The sequence below is a fragment of the Mytilus trossulus genome, chromosome 4, assembly GCF_036588685.1.
Source record: "Mytilus trossulus isolate FHL-02 chromosome 4, PNRI_Mtr1.1.1.hap1, whole genome shotgun sequence".
Classification (NCBI taxonomy): Eukaryota; Metazoa; Mollusca; class Bivalvia; order Mytilida; family Mytilidae; genus Mytilus; species Mytilus trossulus.
In genome coordinates, this window is record NC_086376.1 from 27,671,480 (window position 1) to 27,683,206 (window position 11,727).

At 32.4% G+C, this 11,727-nt stretch overlaps 1 protein-coding gene across 1 annotated transcript; it reads left to right on the forward strand.

Moving 5' to 3' along the window:
* The first annotated feature begins 962 nt into the window (after positions 1 to 962).
* On the forward strand, positions 963 to 11,023 carry LOC134713839 (retinol dehydrogenase 12-like). Its single transcript, XM_063575114.1, has 8 exons — positions 963 to 1,160; positions 2,013 to 2,098; positions 2,672 to 2,879; positions 6,799 to 6,833; positions 7,424 to 7,630; positions 8,205 to 8,349; positions 9,819 to 9,945; positions 10,833 to 11,023. Exons 1-8 carry the CDS (start codon positions 1,085 to 1,087, stop codon positions 10,927 to 10,929), a joined length of 981 nt encoding a protein of 326 aa, XP_063431184.1. The 5' UTR covers positions 963 to 1,084; the 3' UTR covers positions 10,930 to 11,023.
* The last annotated feature ends 704 nt before the right edge of the window (positions 11,024 to 11,727 follow it).

Consider the following 11,727-nt stretch of genomic DNA (forward strand, 5'->3'; position numbering starts at 1 on the left):
AAAAAGGCTTAACTCATCAGATGGATACAAATAGAAATACATATATAACAAAAACACAAAGGGGACGTGGCCGGGTATACTTTTATATCCTAACAGCAAAAAGACACTAAGTACTGATCTGACAGTACTCGCAGTTACTGACAGCTAGTTCAAAGCCACTAACAACTAAAAAAAAAATCATGACAAAATTATCAATCAGTACACATCCAACTTCCTATGGATTTCGTGTAAAGATGTTATAAACAGTCAAGAGAAAATAATTACCTTGTACAATGCCAAGATAGATTGTAGATCCATGAAGGTGAATAAGTATATAACAACAATATTTAGTTTGCATTTAATTTACTGATAATAAAATCAATATTTTTACCAATAAAAACAATATTCAATGATATAATTAGTCTAAAAAGTCGTAATGCTCACATCAAAATATTGTACATCTAAGAGAAAAAAAATAGAGAATGGAAAAAAGGGAATGTGTCAAAGAGCGCAAGGCCGACCATTTGTTTTGAACACATCAAGAAAATCCCGCACTCAGAGGTGAGTTTCAGCTGGCCCTTAAAAATGTGTACTAGTTCAACGAAAATGGACGACATACTGAACTCCGAAACATATATTTGAACCAAAAATTTAAAAAAAAATACACTGCGAGTAACAAAGTGCATATAGCTCCTAACTTGGGAAAGACGAAAAATGCGGCGGAGTTAAAGATATTGTTAAAGATAGCAATCCTTCCCTTACCACTCTAGAAAATTTAGAATAAACAAACACACAACAATACGCACTGGTGTTGTAAACCTCAGTTTAAAAGAAGTCCGAGTCCGATGTACCGGGGTAATAGAGGAAACTAAACAAAATGACACTGAAACATAAATAAACAAAGGACTATATTTAATTTTTTTTTTGTCAGGTCAAGTATTGTGTGCACTTATATCTACAAATACAAACAAGAAAGAGTGCATATTAAAGCTATTTATTAAACCCTTATGTCATACTTATATTTACTTAAAAGATAACAAGACGGTGTATATCTATGCAGATAAACGTTTTTACATTAGAGTGTATTTCTAAAAATTAAACAACAATGGGTGGAAAAATATCGTTCCCAAGAATTCCAATCAGCAAGGACAGAGTTGTAGTTGTTACAGGAGGAAATACGGGTATGTACACGAACGAATACACAAGTCCAAAGGTCAATATGTAGTAAGGGTTTCTGACTTACTTTTTACACAAAGAAATCGATAAATGTATTTCAAAATGGTTTCCGTTTTAACCTTACTTTCTCGATTTCAGAAATATTCGTATCAATTTTAGAGAGCGATCAAATGATGACTGCTTAAAGTTTGGCGATAAATGCTTTTACAAATAAACGGTCCACAAGTAGTAGTATTATTCTCTTAGTCATTCGGTGACGAGCGGACCAGTCTTTGATTTCTCTCCTGTGTATCTCCTATATATCGCGTGTATGGATGATATAATATAATAATGATTCTAGGCTTATGTTAGACTTAGCCAAGTAACGATTTTGGTGCATTACCTTCTCGTTTTCAATGAAAGAAAGGTATAGGATTCAAGTTAAATTGCAACCTTAGAAAACCCCAATATGGTCTCAAACAATAAACATGCAGGATCTATTTGATAGCTCAAGCTCTACGTCACTTAATGTATAGGAAAGCTGTTAAGTTTTATTTTAATAGATACTATTAAAGATATGCTATCAACATCAAATTGCATAATTTATAAAATATAAACATTCATTCACACATCATGAAAGACAAACATTGAAGAGGTTCCTGACTTGGGGAAAGGCATTTAGCATTTGACCGGTTAAACGTGGGTTGTTTTATTTTTATCTCAACCTCCCCTTTTCATAATGTACATACCAAAGGTACATGTCTTTTCCCGCTGTAATCGATTTAAGATATTGTATTATAGATTTCTATTTATCTTATCATGTATGTCGGTATATTCCTTTTATTTTCTCATTCACAAATTTACTGTATTTCGGTTAGGTATTGGTTATGAGACAGCAAAATGGATGGCGATGTTAGGGGCATCTGTAATTATTGCCTGCAGGTCAGAAAAAAGAGCTCTGGAGGTAAAGTGAAATATCCAAATCGAAAACAATCATAATAACCTACATTGATTGCAACAGTTTGAGACGAAACAACAACCATATGAAATTAGTTGCTGTGGTCGTAGTATAAAAGCAGTGAAATATAATTGAGCACTCAATCTTACTACGTACCTTTTGGCAATATGTCTGTAAGATGAAAAAAAATATTAATAAAACATAACAAAAAAATAACTGGTATTAAATATAATGAAATCATAAATTTTCACCATTTTGAAGCTTCATATTTTGATTGAACGAACACATGATGAACTATTGGTAATTGAAGTACTAAACAATTGGTGTTACAAATGTACTATAATACTTATGGACAATGCAGTAACTTAACTGTTGGTTTGAGCTGTTCATAATTCAAAGAAAATATGTGTAAACTAGTAAGAATAATGTAACTGAACAAACTGGACCGAACCATTAATGTGGCTGAATCAAACCGAACCATTAATGTGGCTGAATCAAACCGAACCATTAATGTGGCTGAATCAAACCGAACCATTAATGTGGCTGAATCAACCGAACTGTTAAATATTTAATTTACAGGCAATCGCAAGGATGAAGTCAGATTTCCAGAGAGAGAAAGAACAGAAAACAGAAGGAGTTATACAAACTGACGATATATCTGTAGAGTTTATGAAATTAGATCTGAGTTCTCTTGAATCAACTAAAGAATTTACGGATCAATTCATTGATTCTGGGCGGCAACTAAACACACTAATATGCAATGCAGGAATTGCTTTTCACCCATTAGGTATATTTAATTCTAAAGTTTAAAGAACACAGTTGTATCAGCAACAAAAAGTGCGTTTTAACTGCATCATAAAATAAAGTTCACATTTTAAGTATAATCATTGCATTGCTTCGTTATTCTATTTATAGTTTGACTATAATAGATATAAAATAAAAATGTGGTAGGAGTGCCAATGAGACAACTCTCCATCCAAGTCACAAATTTATTAAGGAAACCATTATAGGTCAAAGTACGGCCTTCAAAACTGAGCCTTGACTCGCATCGAACAGCATGCTATAAGAGACCCCAAATTTATTAGTGTAAACCATTAACAAATTAAAACCAACGGTCTAATCTATATACAAACGAGAAAAACTTATGAAACTCATCAACAAACGACAGCCACAATCATATAAGACTAAAACCAGGCTCTTTGAACAAAGTGTAGTAGTCAGCTGAGAAACAGCTTATTAAACAAAATGCTCATGATTGCTGCCTTACTACGAAAGTTGTATATCCGCAAATGGACGGACATCGAACACGCAACACATACGAAATGATTTTCTCACCACCTCAAAGTAGTTAATCAAAATTCAAATGTGTCTAAACAGACATAACGATAAAAGGACGAGCATCGGTGTTCTAGTCACTGACTGACGAGGGCATAAAAACCAAACCATTATTATTGAATTAACGTTTATTTAAGAATTGAATGCTTCTTTTTGTAAATTTATTGTGGTGTAAAAGCGTTGACCGAAGTACATTTTGTATGAAGCGCGGAAGCGCTTCATTCTAAAAATGTACGCACGGTCAACGCTTTTACAACCCTATAAAGTTACAAAAAGATGCAAGATCCTAGCTAAAAAATGCAATTATAAGTATTGAATGCTTCTTTTTGTAACTTTATAGGGTTGTAAAAGCGTTGACCGTGCGTTCATTTTTAGAATGAAGCGCTTCCGCGCTTCATATAAAATGTACTTCGGTCAGCGCTTTTACACCACAATAAATTTACAAAAAGAAGCATTCAATTCTCAAATAAAATTTATCATTCATGATGACACGAGGTCTCACAATAAAATTCACAGGTGAATTGAATAAAACTTGATAAAAATCGTGTTTTCATGATCCTACATAAAAAAAAATGTAATTATAAGTATTGAATGCTTCTTTTTGTAACTTTATAGGGATGTAAAAGCGTTGACCGTGCGTACATTTTTGGCATGAAGCGCTTTCGCGCTTCATACAAAATATACTTTGGTCAACGCTTCTACACCCCAATAAATTTACAAACCAGATGCTCCGTAGGGCGCAGCTTTATACGACCGCAGAGGTTGAACCCTGAACGGTTGAGGCAAGTATGAACACAACATTCAAGCTGGATTCAGCTCTAAATTTGGATTGTGATTAAATAGTTGACACAGAATGAATGTGGTCTAATGAACTTAAAATTTTTGTTTTGCCTTTGAGCAATTCACTATGCTGTTGAATATTAATCCTCTCAAAAAAATTTGAAGAAATTTTCTTTTTATTTATGAAATTTCAAATGAGAAAAATTGAACCCATCCCCCCCCAAATTTTTTTTCACACCCCCTATCCTTTATTCCAAAACTAATCTCAATTCTAATTTCTAATTGAGTTTGCAACAATAATTACTCATTTAAATACATCATAAAATATTAAAATGTTAAAAAGTGCTTGTTATCACTAAATGGTATAAAAGATTGTTTTAATTTATCAGTTGGTAGTAAAAGTGAATATACATTGTATATTGAATAAAACAATGATTTAAGTTTATTCAACTACCTCTTCTGGACAAAGACAGATAACTCCAATTAAAAATCTTGCTATTGCACAATATTGTGAAATTAGATATTTCTTGATATTGTGCAATACTGTGCATTTGCAAATACTTGATATTGCACAATACTGTGTACTTGAAAATTTCTTGCTATTGCGCAATACTATGCAATTGAAAATCTCTTGCTATTGCACAATACTGTGCAATTGAAGATTTCTTGTTATTGCTGAGTACTGTGCAATTGAAAATTTCTTGCTATTGCACAATACTTAATATACTAATTTTAGATCCTGATTTGGACCAACTTCAAGACTGGGCCAATAATCAAAAATCTAAGTACATGTTTGGATTCAACATATCAAAGAACCCCAAGAATTCAATTTTTGTTAAAATCAAACAAAGTTTAATTTTGGACCCTTTGGACTTTAATGTAGACCAATTTGAAAACAGGACCAAAAATTAAGAATCTACATACAGTTAGATTTGGCATATCAAAGAACCCCTTTTATTCAATTTTTGATGAAATCAAACAAAGTTTAATTTTGGACCCCGATTTGGACCAACTTGAAAACTGGGCCAATAATAAAAAATCTAAGTACATTTTTAGATTCAGCATATCAAAGAACCCCTAAGTTTCATTTTTTGTCAAAATCAAACTAAGTTTAATTTTGGACCCTTTGGACCTTAATGTAGACCAATTTGAAAATGGGACCAAAAATTAAGAATCCAAGTACACAGTTAGACTCGTCATATCAAAGAACCCCAATAATTCATTTTTGATGAAATCAAACAAAGTTTAATTTTGGACCCTTTGGGCCCCTTATTCCAAAACTGTTGTTGGGACCAAACCTCCCAGAATCAATACCAACCTTCCTTTTGAGGTCATAAACCTTGTGTTTAAATTTCATATATTTCTATTTACTTTTACTAAAGTTATGGTGCGAAAACCAAGAAAAATGCTTATTTGAACCCCTTTTTGGCCCCTAATTCCGAAACTGTTAGGACCAAAACTTCCAAAATCAATCCCAACCTTCCTTTTGATGTCATTAACCTTGTGTCAAAATTTCATAGATTTCTATTTACTTATACTAAAGTTACAGTGCGAAAAACAAGAAAATGCTTATTTGGGCCCTTTTTTGCCCCTAATTCCTAAAATGTAGGGATCAAAACTCCCAAAATCAATCCCAGCCTTCCTTTTGTGGTCATAAACCTTGTGTTAAAATTTCATAGATTTCTATTCACTTTTACTAAAGTTAGAGTGCGAAAACTAAAAGTAGTCGGACGACGACGACGACGACGACGACGCAGACGACGACGCCAACGTGATAGCAATATACGACGAAATTTTTTTCAAATTTTGCGGTCGTATAAAAAAACCATTCAATTCTTAAATAACATGTGATGTGCAGTTAGCCAATCAGAATAACGTATTAAAATGAAACATACATCTAATGTAATTATATGGTTATACCAGTCGTGTATGGCACGCGATTTTCATATTCATTTAACGTTCAAGATATGTAAAAATAGATCATATAAAAGTTTTAAGATATGTTCTGAATTCTAAAAGATATCTGTAATATTTAAGGAGACAACTTTTGTATTTAATATGACATCTTTTTTATATTTTAAAATATATCTAATATATTTCATAAAATAAAATTTCTATGTATCTTTTTTTTTAAATTTCTAATACATCTGACACTCTTAGAAGATAGCTTACAACACTCATTTTATAAGACATCTCGCTAAATATAAGATATGTCTAATGAATTATTCGAGTTATCTTACATAACTTATAAGAAATCATATTGATGATATTAGAAATACGTAAAAAATTGGAACTGTTATAAGATATTTTTTGGTGATAAAATTAACAGTTCCAATTATTGTGCATCAGATTCGTATGAAATGTTCTTTCGGTGATGCTGGATGGAACACGTTTTTTTTTTAAATTAATCAATCGTGCAAAATTGTCCAGAAACATCTTTAGAAAAGATATTTATTATAAAATTCAAAGGGACATAGGACAATTCTGTCCACTACTAGGTATTATACTTTATCGTTTTTTCTTGCATCTTTTAACAAAATGGTGTCAATTTTTAACGCTGCATAATAGAAATGAATATTGTTTACTTCCAGAATATACCGAGGATGGAAATGAAACTATGTTTCAGGTAAGAATTAAAGAGTTTACGATTTGAGTTTTGATCACTATTGAAGGCCATACGTGTCTTAGGTGTTTATATATGTTATATTTGGACTCTGTTAGATAAGCAATCATAACACATATCCTTATATTATACTAGTCATAGCAGTAAAAATCCTATAAAGTTATGAAAAGTCTACTTTCAATAGTTGTATTTAGAGTAAAACAGAGAAATACCACAAGAGCAATCAAAATGTCGAAAGAAAAGTGACAAAGACAGTGCACAGAACTATTCCGGACACAAATCTCATCAACAACTGTTTATTAGTCGACCAATCATCAACAACTGGTTTATGAGTCGACCAATCATCAACAACTGTTTATGAGTCGACCAATCATCAACAACTGTTTATGAGTCGACCAATCATCAACAACTGTTTATGAGTCGACCAATCATCAACAACTGTTTATGAGTCGACCAATCATCAACAACTGTTTATGAGTCGATCAATGTGTATTACCAGTATCTAAAACCTACAAAGAACTGCTTATCATTCTGTATTTGCAAGCGGTAAAAAAAATCTAAACTGTAGATATTAACTTAGTTTATGTTTTCAGGTAAATTATTTAAGCCAACTTTTGTTAACGTTCCATTTGTTGCCAGTAATGAAGCGATCTGGTGACGATAGCAGGATAATCCTTGTCAGCAGTCACGGACATAATTTCCACTCCACTCCATTTTCTGTGGATAAAATACAAGGAAAGCAACATAATGCTGATAACTTCCCTAGATTTAAATATTATGGAAACTCGAAATTATATCAGGTAAAATAAAATGTAAGCCAAGGCCATACATAATTAACTAATTTTCCATCATTATAAATGAAATATTATATGTAATGTGGGAAACGAAACAACACGGAGCTCCACGAAACGAATCGGGGGAAAATAAATGTACATTGTAGTATGAAAAAGTAGATTAAAAAAAAATTGACCAGAGATCTGTCCGACTTTTGTGATATTTTGATAATGTACTCCAAATGTTAAACAGCATTACCCTGTACCTTAGCTTATAAACTATGCAAACCATTCAAAGACAATGCACCTTGACTGAAGGTACAGGGACAAATAACCATTGGATATGAGAAATGCCAGTGCTAATACAACTACAATCCAAATTACCAATGACTTATCATAAGCGGTTCCCTGCACACACTTCAGCATGTACACTTCGCAAAACTTTAAAATATCAATGGACAATGACTGAAATAATTTGGTATCTTGAACCAATTGATAAATTATCTAAATCTCAAACTTACTATAAAGACAACACAGCTTTTCTGAAATAAAGATTCAGTTCTGTCTTTTTTCTCACTCCACAGAGACCATTTCATTTCAGATTTTACAAATGTATTTTATGAATCGTCGGCTTGCTGAAAGTAATGTGTGTGTGTTGTCACTACATCCCGGATTGGTAGACACAGAAGTAACACGAGGATTTCAAGATATTTCATGGATGACTTGGGGATGGAAAATAGCAAGAGGTAATTGCTACACATTTTTTTACCCAACATGAGGCAGAAAATAAGGTCAAAATTTTAAGTAATATGATAATATCAAAAAAATGTACAAAACCTATATTACATGTAAAGGCGTAGTTTGGATAATGAACAAGAGGCTCTCAAGAGCCTGAATCGCACATATTTAATTTTTTGGCACTTATCTTACATTTAAGAGTTTAAGTGTCCAATTTCATTGTATTTTTTTTTTTTAATGTATATTAATAAAAGTTAGAAAACATGATAAACAAATTGTGTAAAATTGTTCCTAAAGGGCTGATAGAACTTCACCTTATTAACACTTTAAACCCATGTCAGATTAGCTCCAACTGCTTTGGTTTTTGAAATATAAGCTAAAAACTGCATTTTACCCCTATGTTCTATTTTTAACCATGACTGCCATGTTTTGATGAAACAGAAAATAAAACACGAACTTTATTATAGACACCCTAAGGACCATTCAGCTTAAGTTTGGTTGGAATTGGTTCAGTGGTTTCAGAAAACAAGATTTTTAGATTTAGAAGACATGGTAAACAAATTGTGTAAAATTGTCCTTAAAGGCAATAACTCTTTATGAGGTCAATTGAAAATTTTGATCGTATAAACTTGTTTGTAGATCTTACTTTACTGAACATATTTGCTGTTTACACTTTATCTTTATCATTAATAGTATTCAAGATAATAACCAAAACTGCAAAATTTCCTGAAAATGACCAATTTAGTGGCAGCAACAAAATTACCAATTTAGTGGCAGCAACCCAACAATGGGTTATTAGATTCATCTGAAAATTTCAGGGCTGATAGAACGTCACCTTACAAACACTTTAATCCCATGTCAGATTTGCTCTTACTGCTTTGCTTTTTGAGATATAAGCCAAAAACTGCATTTTACCCCTATGTTCTATTTTTAGCCATGGCAGCCATTCAGCTTAAGTTGGTTTGATTGAGTTCCGTCCTGAAACTGTTTTTTTGTTTTACTTCATAAATATTTCAGGATATCCTGAAATCGATAAATGGTAGTGTGTAATATTGGGTGAGCTAATTTTTAAGGTTGTATTGTGAATTATAGTGACATCATTTTCATTTGTACTCTTTGGATAGTTGTCAGTTGTCTCATTGGCACTCATACCACATAGGCAGATCCAGACAGCCCCCCCCCCCCCCTTGTGTGTAGAACAAATTTGGTTGATTATATAGGGAATCGCTGAAGCATGATGAGCCTGGCCCTCCCTAAAAAAAATTATGGATCTGCCACTGTACCTCATCCCTTAATTTTTATATTCATACAAGTTGTTCCAGTGGTTTATAAAAAATGTTATAAATGCCACTATCTCTCAACAAGCAGTACTCAAGTATTCCCTACTGAAACTTTTTCCATAGACAGACAAATTCGAGCAGCACAATTGAACTAAATGCATTCTGAATAAAGCTATTAATCTGTATTATTTATATAGTTTTCAGTAAGTCACCAGCTGCAGGAGCAGAATGTACATTAAATGCAGCAATCAACCCTGCTTTAAAAGGTGTGCGAGATGTTTACTATCAAGACTGTAAACCAAAGAATACTCATGATGATGCAAGGTTTGTTTCATATCAATACCTTCTTTAAATGTTAGGTGGATTTTGCTATTTCCATCTGCCCACTGTGGGTAGTCTTCTTAAATCAAACACAAGATTCAGTCAGCCTGCCCAATAAGTCACATTGGGAATATAACTTTGCATTCAGTCAGGAGGTTGTTTTTTTTTACTTTGATATGTACTAGTAATTTTTTAGTCTATTGTTAAGATATATGGTATGATGTAGTTGTATCAAAAACAAACCTTTTAAATTTTGTCCTATTCAAATGATTTTTGCAAAAGTTGTGGCCCTTGGATATACCCCAGACGAGCGCAAGTTAACCCTCTCAAACAGACATATACTTTGCAACTATTCTTAAATTGTCATGTCATTATGTATAATTAATACTCATAAACCAGTAAACTGCCAAACTTATTGGTCATAACTAGCTGCACAGTGATTTTTTAGTGAGTAAATGTTGACAGTTCATATGTGACCCTGCTTACCAATACACATGAAGTGGATAAGTGCTGAAATGTGAAATCTCTCTCAGTATAGTATGCTCACATGATGCTTAATTACTAATTTTAGAAAGCCATGCTATGTAGTTCCAGAGATAAATGTTATGAAAATTTATGAAGTATTTGGGTAACAGGATGTTGATGAGTAGTGGATCTGAAAGTGCATCATACGTGATACAGTAAAGCAAATTTTAGGAAGCTCCAATTTGTAGTTCCTGAGCAAAATGTGGTCAAATTCTTTATAAAACAGATATTTAACAAATGTTCCCTGACTAACTGATATGGTTGCTATCCTTTGACCTTAGTGATAATAAAGTGTTGAACAAAAATTTTTACGTTTCTTTCAATTCAGTGGGGATTTTTTTATTTATTTTTCTTTTCTTTTTCAGAAACAAAGACATTCAAGAATCTGTACTGGAATATTCTCTATCACGTTTAAATGATTATATCACAGATGATATAAGAAATGAATGGAAGACAAAATAATAATTTTCTTAAAATGGCAATGTCTTTCTTTGATTTTCTGTCTGCTACCTATACAGAGTTGATAAAAATCCTCATTAAAAAAAAATCTTGTCCATAATAATTAATGATAGTGAAGTCTTCATTTATATTTCTTTTCATGTCTGTTACAATGACCATTTGTCTTTAATCCTTTTTGGATATAAATATATATATATATATATATGATTTGATGAGCTTATTACTGTCCAAATATCAGATAAAATTTGATCTAAGATTTACAGGTGTTAATGTACTAATTGGTGTGTGATCTTTATTCTAACATGAATCGGGAGAGATCCGTTTGCGCCAAAAATGCGTCCTTTTGCGCCACAACTTTTTTTCTTCAATGCTACGTTTGTGCCACCTGTTTATAAAATTACATGGTATCATTTGCGCCATAAATAAAATATACGATTGCGCCAATTTAAAGAAAAATGACTTATATTTTCTTGTCTTTTGGCATATCCTGTATCAAATCTTTAGCAAAGCAATCACCTACTTCATCAGGGTTCAGAAAAGCTAATAAAAAATGATGTAACCACTTGCTAACATCACTGCCAACTTTTTTATACTCTTTTGCTAGTCCAAGATTTTGTATTTTCCGACCCCATGCCTGGCCAGAGTGAAAACAACAGGCCTTGATGATAATTCCTGGGAAAAACTCTTTAACGACAACGTGCATTCTCTCCTCAAAATCTACATGCATAGATGTAACATTCATTTAAAGATTAAATCTTGCAAAAACTTCCTTAAACAAAGAAAACATGTTTCTATAACAGT

What these genes read in the sequence shown, in the direction of transcription:
- LOC134713839 (XM_063575114.1), top strand. Translation starts at nt 1,085, where the DNA reads ATGGGTGGAAAAATATCGTTCCCAAGAATTCCAATCAGCAAGGACAGA. An exon ending in TGTTACAGGAGGAAATACGG is followed by an intron (nt 1,161 to 2,012) that starts GTATGTACACGA and finishes TATTTCGGTTAG; the next exon opens with GTATTGGTTATGAGACAGCA. An exon ending in GAAACTCGAAATTATATCAG is followed by an intron (nt 7,631 to 8,204) that starts GTAAAATAAAAT and finishes ATTTCATTTCAG; the next exon opens with ATTTTACAAATGTATTTTAT.